This window comes from Epinephelus fuscoguttatus, linkage group LG23, assembly GCF_011397635.1.
Source record: "Epinephelus fuscoguttatus linkage group LG23, E.fuscoguttatus.final_Chr_v1".
Taxonomy (NCBI): Eukaryota; Metazoa; Chordata; class Actinopteri; order Perciformes; family Serranidae; genus Epinephelus; species Epinephelus fuscoguttatus.
The window spans coordinates 4,379,327-4,406,331 of NC_064774.1; the positions used below are offsets into that span (position 1 = coordinate 4,379,327).

Genomic DNA, 27,005 nt, shown 5'->3' on the forward strand with positions numbered 1-27,005 from the left:
TGGTGCTGGTCTTTGCTCCTGTCACAGTCTCACTACTAAAGCTCAGACGCTCCTCAGGATCAGCTCCACAGTTTCACTGACACTTTTTGGTGCTGAATTCAGGAGTGCAAACACCTCGCTTTTTTCAGCAGATGTGTTTTTGTCACATCAGTTTAGGTGACTTGTGTGAACTCTCCAGATTCTGAGAGGCTTTTCTGGGGGTGGGTGACAGATCATTGTCATCTCTCTGGACCGTGGCTGACACGGCAGCAAACACATGAAAGTTTGTGTCGTTGGCTCAGACAGAAACAGAGGTTAAGGTTTTATCTGGTTATCTGACAACTTGACCAAATATAATGTGGAAGAGATGATTATGTGTGGACATGATAAAAAGAAGCAAAGTCAAAAAAAGATTACATCAGCCCATATGATGATAAAATGAATAATTTATTGTCGATAAAATAAAAAGTAGGGATACACCATATTGGAATTTTTCATCAATATCCAACATGCCAATATAAAACAGCTTATTTGGCCAATACCAATATCGATATATCCACTTTTTTCCCACTTATTTTAGGGGATCATCAGGTCTCTTCTGTAGTGGAATAAACATCATATTAAGCATGTATGCTCTTATCATGATGGCCCACCAGCAGATGGAGACACAAAATACAATACTTGAATGTAATATTCATTCATTGTGCAGAATAAGAAAAAGCATGCTGGCTGATTCTGATAGTTCATTTTAAAGATATCGGTCAATACTGATGATGTGCCAATATTATGGTATATCCCTAATAGAAAGGATTATAGGTGAGTGACTGAGTATATGAGGTCATTATTAAATGTGGAGTTTAAGATAAGATAAGATAAGATAAGATACACCTTTATTGATCCCATAATTGAGAAATTCCAGTGTTACAGCAGTCAGGGGAAAGATTCAGATTAAAGATGTCAATATTTAAAAACTTAAAAAACTTAAAAACACTAGACATGCAAAAAAGTACAAAAAATACAGAAAACAGCAATAAATAATAACAATAATGAGCAGTGGATAAAAAGTGAGCAATGGGTTAAAGTGAACATATTTAGTGCAAAGTGAATATTGAATGTGCAAATAAACAACAACATGGGGGACAGCAATGCTCATAGTGGTGTTTATAAGAGTCCTGCAGTTTACTGTGAGCAGTGCTGGTTATGTAGCCTGACAGCAGCAGGCAGGAAGGACCTGCGATGCTTCACACACTTTGGGTGAATCAGTCTATCGCTGAAGGAGCTCTCCAAAGCTTTTATCTCCTCCTGCAGAGGATGGGAGTCATTAGTCCTCAGAGACGACAGCTTGGCTGTCATCCTCCTTTCTCCCACCACCTGCACAGAGTCCAGAGAGTATCCCAGGACAGAGCTGGCCTTCTTGATCAGCTTGTCCAGTCTCTTCCCATCTGCAGCCGAGACGCTGCTGCCCCAGCAGACCACTCTGTAAAAGATGGCTGATGCCACTACAGTGTCAAAGAAGGTCTTCAGGAGTACCCCCTGCACTCCAAAAGACCTGAGCCGCCTCAGCAGGTAGAGTCTGCTTTGGCCTTCCTGTATAGTGCTGTTATGTGATTAGTCCAGTCCAGTTTATTGTTAAGATGAACACCCAGGTACTTATAAGATGTCACCATCTCAATGTCCTTTCCCTGGATGTTGAGGGGATGAGTCTGCACCTGCGGAAATCCACCACCAGTTCTTTGGTTTTCCCCCGCGTTGATCTGAAGGTGGTTCCTCAGGCACCAGTCCACAAAGTCCTGGTTCAGTTCTCTGTACTTCCTGTCATCCCCATCTGTGATGAGGCCGACTATGGCAGAGTCACAGAGAACTTCTGCAGATGACAGGTGGGGGTGTCGTATGAAAAGTCTGCAGTGTAGAGGGTGAAGAGGAATGGTGCCAGCACCGCCCCCTGCGGGGTACCCATACTGCAGACGACCAAGTCAGATACACAATCCTGGGTCCTGACATACCGCCAGTCCATGAGGTAGTCCAGGATCCAGGATGTGAGGTGATTAGCCACCCCTATGTGCTCCAGTTTGTCCCTCAGAAGTGCAGGCTGTATGGTGTTGAAAGCGCTGGAGAAATCAAAGAACATGATTCTCACAGAGCTTCCAGGCTTCTCCAGGTGGGAAAGAGCTCTATGCAGGAGGAAGATGACGGCGTCGTCCACCCCAATGCCAGGCTGGTAGGCAAACTGCAGCGGGTCCATTGAAGAGCCTACTGCGGGGCGGAGACGAGACAGGACCAGGTGCTCCAGAGTCTTCATGAGGTGCGATGTTAATGCCACCGGTCTGAAGCTGCTGAAGTCCTTGGGGTGCGGAGTCTTGGGCACAGGTACCACGCAGGATGTCTTCCACAGCTGTGGTACTCTTCCCAGCCTCAGACTCAGGCTGAAGATGGTTTCAACTATCCCACACAGTTGGTCTGCACAGGACTTCAGGAGCCTGGAGCTGATGCCGTCTGGACCCGCAGCCTTCCTCGTCTTTGTCTTCCTCAGCTGATCAAATCTATTGAAGAACAGATTCAGATCATTCACCCACTGCTGGTCGCCTCTGGCCTTGGAGTCTGGTTGTTTGTGTCCTGAGATGGTTTTCAGACCTCTCCAGACTCCGCTGACGTCACTCTGCTGCAGCTGTTCCTCCATCTTCTTTTTATATCGTTCCTTGGGGCGGCAGTAGCTCAGTCCATAGGGACTTGGGTTGGGAACCGGAGGGTCGCCTGTTCGAGTCCCCTTGGTTCCAGAGTTAAAGCTCTCCGCTTCTCCTTCAGGAGAGCTTTCATATCTGGAGTAATCCAGGGTTTGGTGTTGGAGAAGCAGCGTACAGTCCTGGTGGGTACTGTGCTTTCCACACAGAATTTAATATAATCCGTAATGCATGATGTCACACTGTCAATGTCCTCCCCATGGGAATCGCTGAGTACCTCCCACACAGTGATCTCAAAGCAGTCTTTCAGGGCCTCCTCAGCCTCATCAGACCACCTCTTCACAGTGCGGGTGGTTGCTGGTTCCCTCTGCACCAGAGGTCTGAAGACAGGCAGAAAATGAACCAGGTTGTGATCAGCTCTTCCCAGGGGGGGCAGGGGGGATGAGTGGTTTGCCTCCTTGGTGTTGGCATGAAATAAATCCAGTGTTTTATTGTCTCTGGTGTGGCAGGAAACATACTGGGTGAAGGTGGGCAGGGTGGTGGATGGACAGGCATGGTTGAAGTATATGAGCATGTTAATCAGTTAATATAAGAATGTGTGTGTGAGAACACACAGTGTAGAATGGCGGGAAAAATGTCATTGTATAGTGTGCCAGAAAAATGTCAAAGTGCATCATGCTAAGAAAAAAATGACATAGTATAGTACATACCTGTGGATATTCTCAGTTATCCAGGTCATAGTTATCTCAAGGCAATTGAATCGAACGCAACTGGACCTAGTTTGGTCTTAGAAGATGTTTCACCTCTTATCCAAGAGGCTTCATCAGTTCATGCTTGTCTGACTAGGCTGGAACTAGTGTGGAAACAAAACAGATATTTAACCTGGGGTTTTTTTGTCTGGGGTATCTGAAAAACTCAGGAGGATCTTCAACAAACACCACATCCCTGTGTATTTCAAACCCAGTAACACACTCAGACAAAGACTGGTACATCCAAAAGACCGTACACCACACACCCAGAAGAGCAACCTGGTGTACGCTGTCCAATGCAGCGAGGAATGCCCAGACTTGTACATTGGTGAAACAAAACAACCACTAAACAAATGTTTGGCCCAACACAGAAGGGCTAACTCGTCAGGGCGAGACTCAGCTGTCTATTTACACCTCAAGGAGAAAGCACACTTTGAAGACAGCAACGTGCACATTTTGGACAGGGAAGACAGATGGTTTGAAAGAGGTGTAAAAGAAGCCATCTATGTGAAATTGGAAAACCATCTCTCAACAGAGGAGGAGGTCTGCGACACCACCTATCCCCCACCTATAATGCTGTCCTTTCATCCTTGCCCAGGAGACTTAACAGCTTAACCTCTAAAAACAATGGTCGTTCACAAATGGCCTCATGTGACTCTAACGACTCCAACGACCATCGGTGCAGCAGGAGTTTCAACGACCGTCGTTGACACACCATTGGAGCACTAACGAACCAATGACATCATTGGCCTTGTGAAGATCTGTTTTTAGTTCCAGCCTAGTCAGACAAGCATGAACTGATGAAGCCTCTTGGATAAGAGGTGAAACGTCTTCTAAGACAAAACTAAGTCCAGTTGCGTTTGATTCAATTGCCTTGAGAGTATAGTACATAAAAAATGTCATAGTGTGGTATGAAAATCATAAAATAATATGTAAGAAAAAAGTCAAAGTATATGGCAAAAAATCTTAGTATGCCAAAAATGTTTAAGTACAGCACGCTAAAAACAAAAGTCATGGTATAGTATGTCAAAATAAGTTACAGTGTAGTATGCCTAAAAATGACATGGTACAGGATGCCAAAAAATGTGATAGTGTAGTAAAGAAAACAAAGTTTTGTGAAAGCAAAACAAAATCAAAAACACAGTATTCACCAAAATGACACCATTTATCAGCCAGAAACTGTAAAAACAGAAATCATTGTTAGATTTTCAAATTTCCGACTGTAATTGGACGCATCACGTGTGACAAATGCTTCTGTAAAAACATTTAAATAAATGTGAGCTTGAAATAGTGATATTGAATAAACTGTTTGTACGAACTGTTAATTAAACTGAGGCTTTTTCAACTCCAGGTTTCTGTCTTCAACTTTTAACTTTCAGACATCAAAAGCTAAGTTATAAAAATCTATTATATGGTGGAGGGAGGTTGGTGTATTTTCCCCCAGTAACTCAGGGAGGCTCGAGGAAAAATATCTGGAGCTTCAGGGAGGGTAAAAAAAAAAAAGTTGCACCCAGTCACCCCTTCCTCTGATAAATAAAGAACAGTCCCTAAAGTTCTATAGATCCCCCATTCAACTTTTCTATTCAAGCAACTTGAAAAGAACTCATTACTTGCTGGCGGGAAATGTTCTTCCTTAGCAACAGTAACTAAGAGGGGCGGGGCTTATAACAGGAAGGCTCCTTACGACTCAGCCCAGGACATCAGAGTCCATGAGAGAGGAGGAGCAGGAGGAGCAGTAGAGGAGCGGAATGGAGGAGGACAAGCAGAACCCGGAGCACCGGAGCAACAAGGTCCGGAGAAGACAAGCAGCAGGCTCGTCCTCTGATAGCAGCGATGTTGAGGTGAGTGTTGATGACGTCATGGATAAAAAGGGCTTGACAGCAGCCACACTAAAGACACGAGGAAGAGTCTCGAGGCTCCGTGGATCATCCGCTCATTCTCTGGTTCCACATCACATCTGGAGAAAGGAAATGTAACAAAGCAAAAAGGTTTTTATGTCTCCGTGTTTCCTGTTTTCATCTTTAACTCACTCAGAGTAAAGAAACACTTGAGACGGTCTGTGTTGCAGGGTATTTTCCCGCGCAGTGCGTCGCGTGTTCTCGCGAGAGCTCGCAGAAGAAACAATAGGCTCGTTGGAGATTTCAAGAAAATGAACAGCAGCAAGGATGAAATGAAAATGTAAGAGACTTAAACATGACTTCATACAGGTCTTTAAGGGACTGATTATTTTTAGATCATATCTTAATGGACGATAAATAATTCTTCAGTTCATTTTTAAAGCAAAATATGGAGGCTTTACAGTTTTCCGTTTGCAATGGTGTATATGATATTTACCCATGATAAAAATAAATGCTCAATAGTTCTCTTGAACAAAATACACATAAGGATTTACTTGAAAATGAAATCTTTGTGGTAAAGTTTCAGCAGCTGGATAAACGTTGTTTACAATTCTAAAGTGAACGTCTTTTACTTTTGGTGAAATTGGCCATTTAAGATAATGGAAACATTTCTTAATTAAAATGTTCCCGTTATGGATTATTCTTACTTTTGACAAGAAAAAAACACAAACTAAAATGTAACGTTTGTCATTTATCTCTACTACTACCATTAACCAGTGACGTTATGTATCTGTTTGATTGTCAATTATCATGCCTGGAAACCTGTTAAATAATACCATTACTCCAGCTGAATGAGAAGTTCCATGTGCAAATAAAAAAGGCAGAATCAGTTTAAATTCTCATCAAATGTAATGAAACCATGTATATTTTGACAAAGTGCTTGAATACTACCTTGCTGAAAATATCAATTCTGTGTCCCTCAGTGAGTGCGTAGCCTTCTTTGAGAAAGGCTCTTTTCCCATTTCTTCTGGCTTCTTGCACCTTGGGCCACAGCTTAGCCGGGGCTTCACCATCCTCCTTTGAAAAGTCCTCCTTGAACTGAATGTTCATCTCTTTGCAGACTCTCGCCTCTCTTGATTTTTTTCCATATCTCATCTTGAATAGTTGGCATTGCGAACTGTATGATTATTGGTCTGGGCATTTTGTTGGTAGTGGCGTCATTCTTCTTTCCCAAGCGATGTACTGTGTCCACTGTCTCACCAAGTTTATCCACTATATACTGTTTACGCCACCATCTTGTATCTCCCTTCGACAATCCCTTTTGTATGACGGAAGAGCAAATCAGGATGAAGTTGGACACAAATCTCACCAGCATGCATTGTGCTGTGATCACTGGTGATCGAATCTGCGCAGGCCTGACTCATCTCCAACGAGCCTGAGCTGTTGAAAGTAGCCGAGAGTCGAAATTTAAACCGCGCTGTTACAATATGGAGATGGCAGTACAGGGTGATTAGCATGATTTAATTTTAACACTGGCAGGGACACACATGTAGTACGAGTGTTAGTGTGTGTGTGTGTGTGTGTGTGTCCTTCCCCAGGATATTCTGAGCAGCAAACGTTTATTTTCCTGCATTTTGAAGTGTTGTGCACCAGTTTATGTTGGAAATGTCTTTATGTAAAGAAAAACAGATGTGTCATATGGTGACGCAGGTGGCAATTTGGCCATGGGTGCTGAGATATTGAAAAAACTAGGGATGCACCGATAGGGATTTTTCTTCACTGATACTGATAATTAGGGCCGTAACGGTACATGTATTTGTGTTGAACCGTTTGGTACGTGACTTTCAGTTCGGCACGACCCTGTACCAAATTATTGGGCGCAGGATATTATTTTATTTTGTTTTATTTTAATTCAGTTTTTGCGAGCCGAACCATTTAAAATATCTAGTTCCCGACGGACATAATTGAGTGACGGACCTAGTCCCGTAAATCTCCGCTTTCACTTTGTGCAGCGCATTCTCGCATTTTGACAACATGGCAAGTGAGCCTGACGAATCTGAAGACCCACCCACAAACCTTAAGTCCTCCGTTTGGGAACACTTTGGATTCAGGGTAAAATACGAAGATGGAAATAAACAAGTGGACAATACAAAAGTGCCGACACTGCAGAACAGCGGTCGGGTGGGAAAGTGGGAAAGCTAAGTAAGTTCCTAGTAAAACTGAATCTGAGCAGGCTTTAAAGCTGACCAGCTGCACTATACTTTTATTTTAATTGAGTAAAACTGTTAAAGCAGAAATTTATATTTATATTTTTCATTCAAAAAATGTGTTAAAAAAACAGCAGGATTTTATTTTTCACTTTTATATTTCTATTTTCATTCAAACAATGTGAAAAAGCAGGATTTTATATATATTTGTTTCATTCAAAAAGTGTGTAAAAAGAGTTAACTGCTGTGGTGGTATGTTTTAATAAGGTTACTAATAAGTAAAAGATATTTAATAGTTCTCTATTATTTTCATTACTGTACCGAAAAAAACAACAACCATGACTTGTGTACCGAGGTACGTACCGAACCGAGATTTTTGTGTACCGTTACACCCCTGCTGATAACTGATAAATTCACATTTTTGTATTTTAAAAGAAGTGTATAACTTGTAGTTAATGTTCACCTGAGGGTCAGAAAGGCTGATTTAATATTCCACAGCTCTGACCAAACCAAATCAACCTGACTTCATTTGACACATTTTAATCAGTATTAAATGTAACGTTAATGTTAAGACAGAGGGTGATGATGATGATGATGATGATGATGAAGCCCAGTGTTACTGTGTAATTCTCTGTATAAACTACACTGCAGAGTGGAGTCTCTACTAACAGACAAACACTGACAGCTGATGAACATCAACATCAGCAGCTCCGCATCTGCTGGATCACATGTTTATATGGTCACGCCCAGGCGCCATCTCAACATCCCATCATACACCAGCCTACAGCTACTGTTGATTCACCTCACACATTAACACTCAGCTCAGACACACACACGCACTCAGAGAGGTAACAATACAAATAATGTCTAACTGTAGCACCACATGGCGAGTGGTTATTAATCTGTTTAACTACAGAGGCGAGCCTTTTAAAAGCTCGGTGTTGGATGTTAGCCGCTGCAGCTAATTAGCTCATGCTAACACTCTGGAGACAGTCCTTCAGTGCTGTGGCTATAAAGCGGGACATATAACCTGTTCACCGGTTCCAGGGAGTTTGTTGATCTGGGGGTTGTCGGGTGGTCAGACATCAGACCCTCGGTGTAATCCTGTTGTCTTCCTCTGAAACTGTGAAAGACATCCACACTGTGACGTGTTTTACAACTACAGCGTGCTGCAGTTGTTGTTGTTCTTCTTCTCTGTGTTTATTGGCTGCTCGCAAAGCAAGTTTAAAGGTACATGTAGCGCCACCCACTGTGTCGGGTTTGTAGATGCTGCCCTTGTTAAGTCAATGAAAGCAGTCTGGTCTGATTTATGACAAATGGTTTATGTGGGTTGTGAAAAGTAACTGATAAATATTTAAAGAAAATGAGAAAAGACTTTGGTGTGTCGGTTAGCCTGTACAGTCATGGGGGAGACATGAGCACAAGTCAAGAATCTCAGGTCCAACCCAAAACCACTAAACCACTAAATTATGGAGAGAAGTATCAGTGAGAGTCGCATTGATAAGTAGTATTGGTATCAATTCCTATCAAAAGTCAAAACCTAAATAAAAACTATTCTGTAAGTTATTTATCATAACATTTGTTGGTGGTAATGCATTAGTCAGACATTGTGGGTTATATTTGGCAGACATGCTTTAAATGTTATTCATGGTTTTAGTTGGCTCGCTGCACCGTGACAGCTCATTAACTCTTTTTCTGTTTGTTGCTATAGGAACAGAGAGGAAGAGAGGAACTTATACATCACCACTGTGACAAATCCTTAACAACATCTGGATCTTCAAAAATTCATCTAAGGATCCAAACTGGAGAGAAACCATACAGCTGTGACCAATGTGAGAAAACATTTTTCGCTGCAGTGCCCTCAAAGCCCATCAACGATTCACATTGAAGGGGAACTGTCCAGTTTTTTCCAAAGTGGGAAGGATTTCACAAAGTCACGGACCTCAAGAAAACAAGACATTGACACAGCAGAGAAACCTTTTAGCTGTGATCAATGTGGCAAAGCTTTCACGCGATCAAGATACTTGAAAGCCCATCAACACAGTCACACAGGAGAGAAGTTGTATAGCTGTGATCAATGTGGCAAAACTTTCACGCGATCAAAATACTTGAAAGCCCATCAACACAGTCACACAGGAGAGAAGCCATACGGGTGCAACCAATGTGGGAAAAAGTTTTCCCATATCAGAACCTTAATATCTCATAAACATATTCACACAGGAGAGAAACCGTACAGCTGTGATCTATGTGGCAAAGCCTTTGCATGGTCAGGGGCCTTGAAAGTCCACCAACGTATTCATACAGGAGAGAAACCGTACAGCTGTGATCTATGTGGCAAAGCCTTTGCATGGTCAGGGACCTTAAAAATCCACCAACGTATTCACACAGGAGAGAAACCATACAGCTGTGATCAATGTGGCAAAGCCTTTGCACAGTCAGGGGCCTTAAAAGACCACCAACGTATTCACACAGGAGAGAAACCGTACTGGTGTGATCAATGTGGAAGATTATTTGCCCGGTGCAGTAATTTGAGTGCCCATCAATGCCGGCATGCAGGAGAGAACTCGTACAGCTGTGACTAGTGTGAGAAAGTTTTTGTTGAACGGTATGACCTAAAAATCCACCAACGTGTTCACACCAGAGAGAACCCGTCCTGATGTGACCAGTGTTGGTAGTGACATTAAAGCCCACAAATGTGTTTTTGGACATTTTCAGGGCCAGGCAAACATCTTCCACCTGCTTCCTACTTTTGTCTTTGATTATTTTTATCTGTTTTTTATTTCAACTGTAACCCTATGTTGGACCACCAGATTCCTCCCTGTAGGACTCCCATGTGTGAGAGCTGACCACAAACTTTTCAAAATCAATCATGCAACTGTCCGGGGCAATGTTGCAGCTCACAGTGCACCCGACCCTGAAGCGTATCTCTGCGACTGGTGAGCCCACGGGATGGTGACTCCATGTTGATCTTTGGGACTGTGCCCCACGAGCCCCATGAGTCAAGTCCATGTAGATATATATAGGCTGATTGACCAAATAAGCATTTGAAAACTGATATTGATGCCTCTTACCATGGCTGTGATCAAAGTATTTGCATCAGCCTGAGACCTCTATCACAGACAGGCTCTGCAGTCTCAGACGCTGTCCCAGACAGGGGCTCTGTTTGTGTTGTCATGGCAAGGTGCTCCAGGTCTGATCCATCAGGGTCTGTTGACTCACTGTCAGTCTGGCCCCTCCCCTTGGACCACTTTGCCTCTCAAGACCCAACCAGGAGCAACGGCTGGGACACCACAGCTCCCAGTATGACAGGGACATGAAAACCCCTCCACAATGTTCAGGTTTCCAGCTCAGACTGTTTGCTCCTGTTGATGACATCAGGACACCAAAGTCTTCTGAGCTCTGAGCATCAACAACAACTTAAATAGCAGATTAATATGATGTATGTTATCATGTGTAACATATTTGATGTCTTATCCAGTGTCTTGCATGTGTCCTGTGTTTGTCCACATGTAGAAGACAGCTGAGTTTTTCTTGCTGAGCTCCACCTGTATAAAGACGGAGGCTCAGCAGGGCGGAGCTCTTCTTCTTTTTGACTCTTGTTGGAGGTACAGAGACAGAAGTTGAGTTGAAGCCTGTCTGTTTCTGTGTGGAGGATTGTAATGTCCATATCATCAGATGAGTTCAGCCTTTAATAAAAATAGTTTGTAGACTCTGCAGTGGGATTAAAGTTCCTGGTGTTGGTCTTTGCTCCTGTCACAGTCTCACTACTAAAGCTCAGACGCTCCTCAGGATCAGCTCCACAGATTTATTGCGTCTATCGCGTGTTCATTCTTTGGTTTCACTCACGCCTGTTTACATCCTGTTCATGTTTTCGTTGTCCCCATGTTTCTATCTTTTTAAAAATTCTTTGAAAATAATTTTCTGTATTTATTTATTTTTATTTTTTTTAAAAAAATGCAATATGTGGGACATTTTTCACCAAGTTGCTCATTGCTCATTTTTCCCTTTTCTTTTTTCACTCCAGGTTTTAAAGGGTTGACAGAATTCAAAGGGAATTAGGTGAAATGAGTCGTACAAGAAGGAGAGAAGAAATAATAATATCAAGACTTGAAATCACTGCTAAATGTAGGTGAAAATAATAAAGATATGATGACTGTGTGAGCTGCTGTGCCTCTCTCTTAGACCTCCTTACCTTCCCAGGGAGTTTGGAAATATCATTATTTGTGCTGTATACGTACCCCCATGTGGTGGTGCGGCCAGAGCTGCGAGCCACATAGCAGACGCTGTTCAACAACCACTTTAACCACTGTAAATTAGAAATGTCCCTTCCAGGCTTCCAGCAATACGTTAAGTGTAATACCCGTGATAATAAAGTTTTAGATAAACGTTACGAGAACATTAAAAATACGTACAGCGTAAGATCTAAGCCTCCCCTATCAAATTCAGACCACAATACAGTCCATTTGATCCCTACATACAAAAGGGTTTTTAAGAGCACTAAGCCACAGTGAAAAACAGTGACTGATTGTCAGAGTAAACAATACCCTCTCTGACACTAAATCTATAAGTACGGGAGCTCCTCAAGGTTGTGTGAGTTCCTGTTTTATTTACACTTTACACAAATGAATGCTGCAGTAGCTTCCCTGCCAATTTAATTTTGAACTTCTCAGATGATACTGCCATTCTCCGTCTGCTGTACGAGGACACAGGTCTCTCATCGTACTTCAAATTGAATTTTGTTTTGCTAAAACAACATAAAGATGATGAAGGTAGAATAATATGTGTAGAGGCTAAGATAAATGGGGTTAAGATCAATCTGTGTAATATTTACACTCCTAATAAGGAAGAACCAGAGTTTTACCACAGGGTAAATAAAATGCTGAGGGAAATAGAAGGAGGCATTTATGTAACTGCGGGTGATTACAATCAGGTAAAGATGGGATTTTGAATAAAACTACACACTCTTCTCATGTGCCTAGAGACAGGAAAGCCATACATTTGATGATGAAAGATTTGGGCCTTGTCGATATCTGGAGGCTGGCTAATCCTAGGGGAAAGGAATTTACTTTTTACTCACATAATCACAAGTCATATTCAAGAATCGATTATTTTTTGATACCTACAGCTCTTACTGATTGTGTCATTGAATGTACAGTTGGTCCTATTGCAATATCAGACCATGCGGCTGTGCATCTATGTATCACGATTGGGACAGATGAAGTGAAGAAAAGCAGGTGGAGATTAAATGTATCCCTGGTACAGGATCAAATATGTGCCAATTCAATAGAGGATGATCTTAAGAGTTTTTTTTAAATAAATACTGGGTCGGTAGAGAAGGTGGGTACAGTGTGGGAGGCCTCTAAAGCCTATATTAGAGGGAAAATAATAGCATACTCCAGCAAAAAGAAAAGGGAACATAGGGAGAAACTTCTGAAATTGGAAGCCCACCTTAAAGAAAAGGAAAAGGAATTGGTGGGAAATCACACTGAAACTCTCCTGAAGGAGGTTTGTGAACTGAAATTTCAATTAAATGATTTATATAACAAAAAAGTTTAATATGCATTGTTTAGGCTGAATAGTAATTTTTACGAAAGCAGGGAGAAAGCTGGTAAACTGGCTAGACAATTACAGCAAAAAGAAGCTAATTCTGTAATACCAGCGATACAAAATAAAAATGGCAAGATACTAACCTCTACTAAAGAAATAAAGTATTCTATGTTTTCTATGTTGGGCTTTACTCATCAGAAATGAATCCATCACCAGTCAAAATCGATGAGTTTTTTTCAAAGACTAATCTCCCTAAATTGTCTGAAGGTCAGGAAACACGATTAGATGAAGCAATTACAGAACAGGAAGTTAGGGCTGCAATATTGGCATTAAAAGTAGGGAAATCACCGCGATTGGACAGGTTTCCTGTAGAATATTATAAAAAAATGTATTAATATACTAGCACCCATACTGACTGATGTATACACAGAAGCATTTTTATCAGGAAAATTGCCAGACATTTTTAATGAGGCTTTAATTTCATTAATTATTAAAAAAAATAAAGACCCCACAGATCCAGGTAGCTTCCGTCCCTTAAATTTGATAAATGTTGATAGTAAGATACTTACAAAAGTCCTGGCAACAAGGCTGGAAAAGGTGATAGCATATTTGATACATATAGACCAGGTCGGCTTTGTTAGGGGGCGATCATCATCTGATAATATTAGACGCCTGTTGCACCTTTTTTGGTCTAGTCATGAAAACGATACACCTGTAGCTGCCTTCTCCCTTGATGCAGAGAAGGCGTTTGATAGGATGGAGTGGGGCTTCATGGTGCATGCATTGAAAAGTTTTGGTTTTGGTGATGGATTCATAAAAGCCTCTATTTTAACTAATGGCCTAATGTCTCCCTTCTTTAATTTAACAAGGGGCTCAAAACAAGGAGACCCCCTGAGCCCACTGCTCTTCATTTTGTTTTTAGAGCCACTGGCAGCAGTAATAAGAGTGGAAACAGGTATTAAAAGTGTATGGGGCGGTAGTTGTGAAAACAAATTGTTTTTGTACGCAGACAATATCTTGCTCCTGGTTTCTCATCCTGTTAATTCGATTCCACTGGTTTTAGAAGAGATTGAGGAATTTTCAGAGATCTCTGAGTACAAAATTAACTGGCATAAATCAGAGGCGATGCCCGTATCTAGAACATGCCTATCATCAGCAGTTTCCTCTTTTCAATTTAAATGGATCCCAGAAGGCATGAACTACCTAGGTATAAGTCTAAGTGCAGACCTTGAGAGTATCCTCAAATTGAATATGGCAACAGTCCTTCAGAAGATTAGGAATAACTTGGTTAAGTGGAAAGTGATAAACCTCTCTCTTTGGGGGAAAATAAATACTATAAAAATGACAATTGCTCCACAATCTCTCCTGCATAGAGCTCTTTCTCACCTGGAGAAGCCTGGAAGCTCTGTGAGAATCATGTTCTTTGATTTCTCCAGCGCTTTCAACACCATATAGCCTGCACTTCTGAGGGACAAACTGGAGCACATAGGGGTGGCTAATCACCTCACATCCTGGATCCTGGACTACCTCACGGACTGGCCGCAGTATGTCAGGACCCAGGATTGTGTATCGGACTTGGTTGCCTGCAGTACAGGCGCCCCGCAGGGGACAGTGCTGGCACCATTCCTCTTCACCCTCTACACTGCAGACTTTTCACACGACACCCCCACCTGTCATCTGCAGAAGTTCTCTGACGACTCTGCCATCGTCGGCCTCATCACAGATGGGGACGACAGGGAGTACAGAGAACTGAACCAGGACTTTGTGGACTGGTGCCTGAGGGACCACCTTCGGATCAACGCGGGGAAGACCAAAGAGCTGATGGTGGATTTCCGCAGGCGCAGACTCCTCCCCCCAACACCGGTGAACATCCAGGGAAAGGACATTGAGATGGTGACATCTTATAAGTACCTGGGTGTTCATCTTAACAATAAACTCTGAGGACTAATGACTCCCATCCTCTGCAGGAGGAGATAAAAGCTCTGGAGAGCTCCTTCAGCGATAGACTGATTCACCCAAAGTGTGTGAAGGAACGCTATCGCAGGTCCTTCCTGCCAGCTGCTGTCAGGCCTCACAGCCAGCACCGCTCACAGTAAACTGCACCATGGACACTTTATTGACACTATGGACACTTTATGGACACCACAGCAGTCTGCTGTTTTTGCACATACAATCACTTGCACCTTATCCACTGGTCATTTTCATTCACTGCTGGTCATTATTATCCACTTCCTATTAATTTTATTATTGTTATTGTTATTGTTATTTATTGCTGTCTCTTTGTATTTTTTTTTTTTACTTTTTTGCATGCCTAGTTATTTAAGTTTTTTTAAGTTTAAATTTGAAATCTTTAATCTGACTTTCTCCTTGACTGCTGTAACACTGGAATTTCTCAATTATGGGATCAATAAAGGTGTATCTTATCTTATATTATCTTACAATTTAACTATATTTCAATGACGCTGCCACTAATAATACCAGACAGGATATTTAAACAATATAATCAAATAGTAAAAGATTTTTTATGGAATGGAAAAAGGCCCAGGATTAACATCAGGAAAATGTACTCCCTCAGGGAGAGGGGGGGATTAGCTCTGCCAAATGTTGAGAAATATAAATTGACTTTTGAGTTGGCCAAATTAGCTAGGCACTGGGTAGGGTGTGATTCAGAGGTTGGGTGGGTACAAATTGAGCAATCACTAATGGCCCCATTTACACCTATACAAGTGCTTTCACAAAAGAGGCAGACAGGTGGGAATCAAAATCCCATCTTGACTCATTCCAATTGGGTATGGGCTAAAACACATAGAATACTTGGTAGATCTCAATATAAACAGACCTATTCTTCTGTGTGGAATAACCCACAAGTCCACATAGGGAAACAACCTTTTTTTGGGGGGATAATTGGCAAATAAACAACATATGCACCATAAGTGATCTATATAATGATACAACATTCAAGACATATCAGGAACTGATTGATGAATTTTTGATGGATGGGAAAGGAGATCTTTCAAAATATTTTCAACTGCGAAGCAGTATAAGGAGTATGTTGAAGTGTAATGAGGGTTTGGAGGAGGATAATATGTTGCAAAAGCTGTTTAAGTCACCTAAAACAATGCACAGTGCTTCAATATTCTCTCAACATATCATTGACATTCAGAGTGTGAGCTGTGAGAACCTTAGGCTGATCTGGCAAAGGGACCTGGGAAGGGGTATTGGAGAGAAGGTATGGCAGGATATAATATCCATAGTTGGTAGGGCTGTAAGGGATGTTAGAAGCAAATTTATCCATTACAAAATTGTGCATCGATACTATTATACTCCTCTTAAACTCCACAGAATGGGACTATCAAAAGATCGAAAATGTTGGAAATGTCAGAGGGCAGAGGGTATGTTCTTGCATGCCATGTGGGAATGTCCCTCTGTTCTCCCTTTTTGGAAAAGGAAGAAGCTTGGAGAAACTGTAGGGAAGCATTTGCCAGAATCTCCTGAGCTTTACCTTCTTGTGAGTAGAGAGCTAGCACCACAAAGTGTCACTAAAGCACAGTTCGAACTGATACTGGCAGGCTCCCTCATGGCAGCAAGATTAATCTTGCGCAATTGAAAGAATCCAAGTAGGCCAAGAATATCGGAATGGACTAAACTTATGACTGAGACTGCATCTTTTCAACATCTGATTTGCTAAAATGAACAACATTTCAGCAAGTTTCAGCAAGTATGGAAACCTTATCTTTTGCATTTACACACCAAGGACTAAAGAATTATGAAGAAACTAGGCTGGTTATTTTGATTTAACTGTATACAGTATGATTATAGGTTACTAGGAGGTCTGTGCTGTATTTTTTTTTAATTTATTTTATTTTATTTATTTTTATTTTTAAATTTTATTTATTTATTTATTCATTTATTTTGTTTTCTGCTGCTTTTTTGTGTGTGTTTGTTTGAATGGAATTGTATGTATGTCTGATCATAAAATGGAAAATAAAAATACTTTAATCTCATCGTCCTTCAATCAATCAATCAATCAATCAATCAATTTTATTTATAAAGCCCAGTATCACAAATCACAATTTGCCTCACAGGGCTTTACAGCATACAGGGCTTTACAGCATACGACATCCCTCTGTCCTTATGACCCTCACAGCTGATCAGGAAAAACTCCCCAAAAAAACCCTTTAACTGGGAAAAAAACCCGGTAGAAACCTCGGGAAGAGCAACTGAGGAGGGATCCCTCTTCCAGGACGGACAGACGTGCAATAGATGTTGTACAGAACAGATCAGCATAACAAATTAACAGTAATCCACATGACACAATGAGACAGAGAGAGAGAGAGAGAGAGAGAGAGAGAGAGAGATGCAGGTAATAACAGTAGCTTACAACAACACTGTTGAAAGTAATAATATTATAGTTATAGTTCTGGTTACTGCGGTACAATATGTTGAAAGTATGTATTAGTATCTGGCAGTATACATGTGTGACAATAATCATATGTGTATAATAACAGTAGAAGTATGACTAATGACTAATGATGGCAGCAGCAGCAGGAGGCATCTGGCAGGACCACGGCAGCAGCACAACCACACATGTCACTCTGTCCAGGCACCGCTGTGATATGAGTTAATCTGAGAGACAGTGGAGCACAAAGGCTCCGGAGAAGAGTCCGAGTTAGTGACATCCAGAATGGCCGAGTTAGCAAGATGCAGTAATAGAATACGAGAGAGAGAGAGAGAGAGAGAGAGAGAGAGAGAAGGAGCCCGGTGTATTACAGGGGGGTCCTCCGGCGGACTAGGCCTAAGTCAGCCTAACTAGGGGCTGGCACAGGGCAAGCCTGAGCCAGCCCTAACTATAAGCTTTATCAAAGAGGAAAGTCTTAAGTCTAGTCTTAAATGTGGAGATGGTGTCTGCCTCCCGGACCGTAACAGGAAGATGATTCCACAGGAGAGGAGCCTGATAGCTGAAGGGACCATGAGTAACCCTGCGTTCTCAGAGCACAGTGTTCTGGTGGGATAATATGGCACTATGAGCTCTCTAAGATATGACGGAGCATTGACTATTTAGAGCTTTATAAGTTAACAGTAGGATTTTAAATTCAATTCTGGATTTTACAGGGAGCCAGTGCAGAGAAGCTAAAACAGGAGAAATATGATCTCGTTTCTTAGTTCCTGTTAGTACACGTGCTGCTGCAATCTGAATTAGCTGGAGAGTTTTTAAGGACTTACTAGAGCTACCTGATAATAGAGAGTTACAGTAATCCAGCCTAGAGGTAACAAAAGCGTGGACCAATTTTTCTGCATCTTTTCGGGTCAGGATAGGCCTAATTTTCACAATATTACGCAGATGAAAAAATGCAGTCTGTGAGGTTTGTTTTAAATGAGAATTAAAAGACAAATCTTGATCAAATATTACTCTGAGGTTTCTTACGGTAGTGCTAGAGGCCAGAGCAATGCCATCTAGAGAAACTATGTCATCAGATAAAGAGTCTCTGAGTTGTTTGGGGCCAAGAACAATAACTTCAGTTTTGTCTGAATTTAACATCAGGAAATTGGTGCTCATCCAAGATTTTATGTCTTTAAGGCAGTTATGGAGTTTAGTTAATTGATTACTTTCTTCTGGCTTCATCGATAAATACAACTGAGTATCATCCGCATAACAATGGAAATTTATAGAGTGATTTCTAATGATGTTACCTAAAGGAAGCATATATAGAGTAAATAGGATTGGTCCGAGCACAGAACCTTGTGGAACTCCAAAACAAACTTTGGTACGTAAGGATGATTCATTATGAACGTCAATAAACTGAGAACGATCAGATAAATAAGATTTAAACCAGCTCAGTGCAGAACCTTTTAGGCCAATTAAGTGTTCCAGTCTCAGCAGTAGAATTTGATGGTCAATAGAGTCAAACGCTGCACTAAGATCTAATAAAACAAGTACAGAGACAAGTCCTTTGTCTGAAGCAATCAGAAGGTCATTTGTAATTTTAACTAGTGCTGTCTCAGTGCTATGATGCACTCTAAATCCTGACTGAAATTCCTCAAATGAATTATCATCATGGAGAAAATCACACAGCTGGTCTGCGACTACTTTCTCAAGGATCTTTGACATAAAGGGAAGATTAGATATTGGTCTATAGTTGGCTAACACCTCTGGATCCAGGGTGGGCTTTTTTAGTAGAGGTTTAATTACAGCTACCTTAAAAGACTGTGGTACATAGCCTGTTAATAAGGATATATTGATCGTATTTAATATATGAGTGTTAACTAAAGGAAAGACCTCCTTAAGTAGCCTAGTTGGGATGGGGTCTAAGAGACAGGTTGATGATTTAGATGAAGAAATCACTGCGGTCAGTTCTTGAAGAGAAATCGGGGAGAAGCAATCTAAATATATATTAGGTCTTACAGCTGTGTTTGAGGTTAGATAGGTACTATCTGAGGACAGGAGGTCATGAATTTTGCCTCTAATAGTTAGAATTTTGTCATTAAAAAAAGCTCATAAAATCATTACTGCTAAGGGCTAAGGGAATACAAGGCTCAATAGAGCTTTGACTCTCAATCAGCCTGGCTACAGTGCTGAAAAGAAACCTGGGGTTGTTCTTGTTTTCTTCTATTAATGCTGAGTAATAGTTTGCTCTGGCATTGCAGAGGCCCCTCTTATAAGTTTTGAGACTGTCTGTCCAGATTAAACAAGATTCGTCCAGTTTGGTTAATCGCCAATTCCTTTCAAATTTTCGCGATATTTGTTTTAACTTACGGGTTTGAGAGTTATACCAAGGAGTGAACTTTCTTTGCTTTTTTAACTTCTTTTTAAGACGAGCTACAGAGTAAAGTGTTGTTCACAGCGAGCCTACGGCGCTATCGACAAAATGATCAAAGTCAGTACGGGAAACCTCTGTTACTGTTTGCACATTTTCATACAGTGCCGTAGCACTGTTTCAACCTCTCATTGTTCCGACCTCTCATTGATCCTACCTTTCATTAGTCCGACGTCCCATTGTTCTAATATGTGATTATTACTGTATTTGTGTACCATAGAGGATCAGCAACGCAACAAAAGCAGGCTACTGGTCGAGATACAAGTGTCATAGAGAGGAGAGAGTGAAACAGCATAACCTCCTGTTATTAACTCTGGGGTCCGGGTTGTTTGGGAAGCTCTCTGCAGTGCTGAACGGCTCCCGGCGGGCGTATTTCGGCCTTGATGGTGCGCCGCGACCGGCTCTGGGTCAGCTGGGAAAGGCTTGAGGCAGAGCAGGCTCACGGCTTATGTGTTTGCCACTTTCTTTTTCATTTTAACCCACACCATGATCTTTTCCTGACCCTAACCAAGTGGTTTTTGTGCCTAAACCTAACCAGACCTTAACCACAGGGCATCATGATGATTTCAGAGCAACGGGACTTTGGAACAATGAGTTTAATATGGTCGCAACAATGGGATGTCGGACCAATGGGTTTAATATGGTCGGAACAATGGGCAGACCCCTTTTCGTACATCATAAGGCATCATATAATGACATTATTCAGTCATCAGGCCTTCAACTGTGTCACCTGTATTGTTACCTATGTTTGCTTTACTAATTTAGGCCCCATCTTGTGGTTAAATAAAAACATACCTGGCAAAGTACAAACCAAAAAAATCAAATTCCAGTATCTCCAACAAATTATATCTACAGTGGTGGAAAAAAGTTTTCGGACACCCTTAAAATTTTACACAATCTCAAATATTATCATGAATTATTTGTGGAAAAATCTTTTTTGTGTTTCAAAAGGTGTGGCTGCATTAGACAGATACAAACAAATACAAATTATATTTTTTTTGTTTATTGTTTACAAGAAAAACTAACAAAACTACATTCTTGACAGTTTCAACAATGTTCCGACAATGTTCCGACAATGTTGAGAACTGACATCAGTTCTCAACATTGTCGGTATCAAAGTCAACAAATAACAGAGAATGTGTTCAAAACTGAACAAAAAATAAATAAACCATCACATCATCAAATTAATATTTAGTAGTCCTGCCATTGGCACGTAGTAGAGCTCGAATCCTGGCTGGCATGTTCCCCACGAGCCTTTCACACTGTTGAGGGGTAATCTTGTCCCATTCTTCTTGAATTACTGCTTTTAATTCTTCTAAATTCTTTGGTTTATGCTTTGAAACAGACCTTTTGATAATCCACCACAGATTTTCAATGGGGCTCATGTCCGGGATTGAGCTGGCCACTCTAAGACCTGGATACTGTGCTCCTGCAGCCAAGTTCTACTGGCCTTGGATGTGTGGCAAGGGGCATTATCTTGTTGAAACATCCAGTTTTTACCTTGACGGAACAGTGCACGCGCAGAAGGGAGCATGTGGGTTTGGAGAATGGTCCAATACTTGGTAGAGTTCAATGTGCCATCACAGACAGTGAGATGACCAACACCAGCAGCACTCATGCATCCCCAAACCATGATACTGCCTCCACCATGCTTGACAGTAGGTACTGTACATGCTGGAGATAATGCTTCGCCTAGCCTCCCGTGCACCCTCACATTAGTAGGAGGAAGATAAAGCTGGAAACTGGACTCATCTGACCACAAAATCTTCTTCCAATTCCTGGCTGTCCAGTTCTTGTGTGCCTGGGCCCAACGACGCCGGGCTAACCTCTGTCTCTCATTGATCAGGGCTTCTTGATAGCCTTGTAGGACCTTAAGCCATGATCTAAAAGTCGGCCACGTACAGTGCGGGTGGAACACTGGACACCAGTTTGGTTTGACCACTGCTGCTGAAGCTCCTGTGATGTCATTCGGCGGTTTTGCCTGCACATGCTGTTGGTTCGTCTGTATTTCTGCAGAGTGTATCCAACTGCTGAAGGACTGCATCTGCACTTCCTGGCTATCTGGCGGCAGCTGTACCCTTCCTGGCTGAGAATCTTTATCTTCAGGCGTGTTTCCTGCGTTAGGTTCCTTGTTTTCGCCATTTTTGTGTCTGAAGAACTTTCAAATGTGCTGGCTTTATGTAGGCACGAAGCTTGGCAACAAAAATTGTGTCTTTTAATAAAAAGAACGACCTTCATCACTGGTACCAAAATGACCCAATACTCAAAATTTCTTATGTATTTTTATGGAACCAATCAATTTTAAGTTTTTAATGGCTTTTTTAGGATTTATTTAGTATTTTGGCTGTGACTGTACTAAAAGAAATTGCGCTTGAAGACCTAAGAGTGATTCTTAATGCAATATTTCACAAATGCATGGGGTGTCCGAAAAACTTTTTTCCACCACTGTATATCTAATTATATCTGTAAAGAACAACAAATATTCCTTTTTTCCTAGGCTACAAGCTTATTTTATCTTTTGCTTACAGATAAACTTTTTAATAAGGCCTATCTTTAAGTATTAAGCTTTGATTTGAATTTTTTGGTTTGTTCTGTTGCCTGGATTGCTGTTTTTATGTAACCACAAGATGGCGCCTCAATTAGTAGAGCAAACACAGGTAACAATACAGGTGACACAGATGATGAACTGATGACTGATTAATGTCATTCTATAGGATGAGTAATCTACCTTGTGAAGAGATGAGGACTTTAATCCACTATAAGGAAATGGCTCTTAGAAAATTTGTACCCTATCCTGAACATAATTACTGATTAAAAATCGACATGTTAAAATAACCAGAGATTCCTGAGGACTGTGATAGGTGGAAATGGAATAAAAAAAAGACTCTTTTTTCAAATTTTTTTTTTTACCTGCATAGACACCTTTATTTAACAGTAGGAAGACAGGAAATCACGGGAGAGAGAGGGGATGTGACATGCAGCATAGGTCCTCCGGCCAGGTATGTGGCATTATACATTATGTCATTATATTATATGCCATGGCCACCCCACACTAGCTTTGTGTCCCATCTTGGCCACCCCAGTAAAAATGTCCTGGATACGCCACTGCGACCATCTACAAATGAGTGTGAGGAAAACACAGGAGATGGTGTTTGACCCTCGCTCTGTGGGGGATCACACACCTGTCCCCATCCATGACAAAAACATCTGTCAGCTCCTACAAATACCTAGGTGTCCTCCTACATATCAAATTCAGCTGGAAGACCCACATTGACAACCTGTGTTCTCCATTACAGCAAAGACTGTACTTTTTATGTGGGCTTTATCTGACCCATCACCCATCCTTTATCCTGAGTATGAACTTTTACCTTCTGGAAGATGATACAGAGTCCCCAAATGCAAACTGAATAGGTTTAAAAACTCCTTTGTGCAGAGGTGGGTAGTAACTAGTTACATTTACTCAGTTACATTTACTTGAGTAACTTTTTGGATAAATTGTACTTTTCAAAGTAGTTTTAATGCAAAATACTTTTTACTTTTACTTGAGTTATATTGTTTTAAAGCCACAATACTCTTACTTGAGTAAAATATTTGGCTGCTCTACCTACCTCTGAGTATGTGTGTGTGTGTGTGTGTATGTGTGTGTGTGTGTGTGTTTGTGTGTGTACAGTATATATAAGAATATATTTGTGTTTCTTGTGCCTTGATTTATGTTATGTTTGTAAAGATTTAATTTATTTTTGTTTTAGTTAAAGGGGTATCGTTTAAAATACATGAATTTGCAGATTATTATTTTTGATTGATTGATTATGTTCATGTTCTTATTTTACAAATAAATCAGACGTTACTCAACAGTTACTCAGTACTTGAGTAGTTTTTTCACCAAATACTCTTTTACTCTTACTCACGTAATTATTTGGATGACTACTTTTTACTTTTACTTGAGTAAAGTATCAATACTCTTACCTGAGTACAATATTTGGCTGCTCTACCCACCTCTGCCTTTGTGCCTATCTCAATTACTATACTAAAGAGTAAATAGCCTGTTAGGGTTGAGCAACAGTGCCATGGTGCCCTCTTAAGGGAATGCTGTATGATGATGTATTGTTGTATGTATTGTGTATTTATGTGTCATGTGTTTTTATTGTTTGTTTTTTATGGAAGCAGGCAATGTGCACAGCACTTAAGTCAAAGACAAATTTCCCTTCGGGGACAATAAAGTATATCGTATGGTATCATAAGAAGAGACAGTGCAGCCTGTTATGTACTGTCAGAAATATTAAGACGAAAGAAAGCAACTTATCCAAAACCTGAAAAAGATATTTTACAGAAGAACTCAGGTAATTAATCTGATTACTATTTATTATCTAAAAGAAATTATTGTGATTGAAAAGACATGAGTTATTTGTGTTTTTAAAAAATCTATTTAATTATTAGAGAGTTCGGTCCACACTCCGCACCAGTAGGTGGCGGTAATGCAACATGACGTCGTTTGCCAACCGCCAGTAAACCTCAAAGAAGAAGCAGAAAAAGTTGAAGTAGAAGAAGAAGAAGAAGCGAGCGGAGATCAGGAGCAGAACATCAGAGTCCATGAGAGAGGAGGAGCAGTAGAGGAGCGGAATGGAGGAGGACAAGCAGAACCCGGAGCACCGGAGCAACAAGGTCCGGAGAAGACAAGCAGCAGGCTCGTCCTCTGATAGCAGCGATGTTGAGGTGAGTGTTGATGACGTCATGGATAAAAAGGGCTTGACAGCAGCCACACTAAAGACACGAGGAAGAGTCTCGAGGCTCCGTGGATCATCCGCTCATTCTCTGGTTCCACATCACATCTGGAGAAAGGAAATGTAACAAAGCAAAAAGGTTTTATGTCTCCGTGTTTCCTGTTTTCATCTTTAACTCACTCAGAGTAAAGAAACACTTGAGACGGTCTGTGTTGCAGGGTATTTTCCCGCGCAGTGTGTCGCGTGTTCTCGCGAGAGCTCGCAGAAGAAACAATCGGCTCGTTGGAGATTTCAAGAAAATGAACAGCAGCAAGGATGAAATGAAAATGTAAGAGACTTAAACATGACTTCATACAGGTCTTTAAGGGACTGATTATTTTTAGATCATATCTTAATGGACGATAAATAATTCTTCAGTTCATTTTTAAAGCAAAATATGGAGGCTTTACAGTTTTTCCATTTGCAATGGTGTATATGATATTTACCCATGATAAAAATAAATGCTCAATAGTTTCGGGTTCTCTTGAACAAAATACACATAAGGATTTACTTGAAAATGAAATCTTTGTGGTAAAGTTTCAGCAGCTGGATAAACATTGTTTACAATTCTAAAGTGAACGTCTTTTACTTTTGGTGAAATTGGCCATTTAAGATAATGGAAACATTTATTCATTAAAATGTTCCCGTTATGGATTATTCTTACTTTTGAAAATCAGAAAACAATTTGCATTTCAAAACATTAGCAATGACTTTGTTATTACATTTCTTATCACCAACATACACTTCACCAGTCTTTATTTCAGGCAACTTAATAACCACATGTGAATATGTAAGAGTGCTTTGTGTTACAGCTCACGCTACAATAACGAAATTAAATTAAACTGAAAGGACTGTACACTTACTTTGACTCACTAAACTAAATATTATGACTGCTAACCCTACAAACCAATTAGAAACGGCGATGTAAAGCCACTGGTGACTGTCCGTCGAAGGAGCCGGCTACAGAGTTTGTAGTCCACTGTAAAGTGGTGCGACAAAGGCTAGCTAGCTTAGCTCTAGCTAGCTAGCGACTCTCAGCTGGCGTTGATCTGCACACCAGACAGGAACAGTCCCGAAAATCCTCTTCACGTCTTCAACGACCAACGGACGGCAACAACGGCTTTCACCAGCAGACACGGCTCCACTCTCTCGCTCACTCCAACGTGTCCGGACACTCACGCAGGCATACACACATCAAAGAGCTTGCACGCAGATCAGAGAAGGCTGCAACTACACAAGCGCCGACAAAACAACGGCATCACTATTTAGACACACAGCATGCGTTACAGACAGTTATACATACAAATATATTTGGCATAAAAATAATAAACTAAATCAAAGTGAGAAGAAAGAGAGACCTAGCTGGGTGGGGGCAAGGTGATTTTATATTATCTATTACTCAGACTGAGCTTAACTGAACTAATCTAAATGTGCTTCTGGACCGTCGGAACACTTTGTGTCATGTGTTTGAAAGGAAGCGGAATGGCTTTACAAATTGGACTGAACTCTCTGACGGAGCATTTTAAATGAAACTTTTCTACAAATGAATCACGTTGAATAAAATGGCCATGTTCATCCATCAAGTCAACAACATATAACACTTTTTTCTCATACCATTCTTTTTTAAACAAGGTTTTCTTACTACTGCAAACAGGAAAAGAATCCAGGCACTCCAAACAAAAATGAGAATGAGGAAGGAAAGATTAGATTAAAAAGCCTTTAATATAATGGCCAACTCATTAAAAAGCCAACATGTTTCAACCACTGTTGGTCTTCATCAGGGCTGAAAATGTTTTCTCCAGCCCTTTTCCTGTTTGCAGTATTTTGGAGTTCCCTCCTTTTTTCCAAGAGCACCCGATACATTTTTGGATCTACGCTCTACAACACAGAGCAGCCAGTTATCTGTTTTTTTATCTTAAGGTTTTCTTACTAATTGTAATGGTTCTATTATTCCACAAGGTGGAGCCATGTGGTGTGAAATTATGCGTCTATATCATTTTCCAGTAATGCAGTACCTGTTTATGGAAATCTGACAGCTTAATAGGCAGTTTTGAAATCTCCAAATCACATTTAAACTACAGTACAGGCCAAAAGTTTGGACACACCTTCTCATTCAATGCGTTTTCTTTATTTTCATGACTATTTACATTGTAGATTCTCACTGAAGGCATCAAAACTATGAATGAACACATGTGGAGTTATGTACTTAACAAAAAGGTGAAATAACTGAAAACATGTTTTATATTCTAGTTTCTTCAAAATAGCCACCCTTTGCTCTGATTACTGCTTTGCACACTCTTGGCATTCTCTCCATGAGCTTCAAGAGGTAGTCACCTGAAATGGTTTTCCAACAGTCTTGAAGGAGTTCCCAGAGGTGTTTAGCACTTGTTGGCCCCTTTGCCTTCACTCTGCGGTCCAGCTCACCCCAAACC

The 27,005-nt window shown here is 40.9% G+C and overlaps 2 protein-coding genes across 2 annotated transcripts in view; both read left to right on the forward strand.

The window, feature by feature from the left end:
* Positions 1 to 27,005, forward strand: part of LOC125883754 (zinc finger protein OZF-like) — a 61,805-nt gene that overhangs the window by 22,873 nt on the left and 11,927 nt on the right. The window lies entirely within an intron of this gene.
* Positions 5,155 to 10,570, forward strand: LOC125884243 (zinc finger protein 239-like). The gene is made up of 2 exons (XM_049569139.1): positions 5,155 to 5,247; positions 9,308 to 10,570. The coding sequence occupies exons 1-2, from the start codon at positions 5,155 to 5,157 to the stop codon at positions 10,031 to 10,033; spliced, it is 819 nt and encodes a 272-aa protein (XP_049425096.1). The 3' UTR covers positions 10,034 to 10,570.

Excerpts from the sequence above, each read along its gene's own strand:
- LOC125884243 (XM_049569139.1), top strand. The coding sequence starts at position 5,155 with ATGGAGGAGGACAAGCAGAACCCGGAGCACCGGAGCAACAAGGTCCGG. Across the intron at positions 5,248-9,307 it reads CTGATAGCAGCGATGTTGAG|TGCCCTCAAAGCCCATCAAC; the intron begins GTGAGTGTTGAT and ends TTTTCGCTGCAG.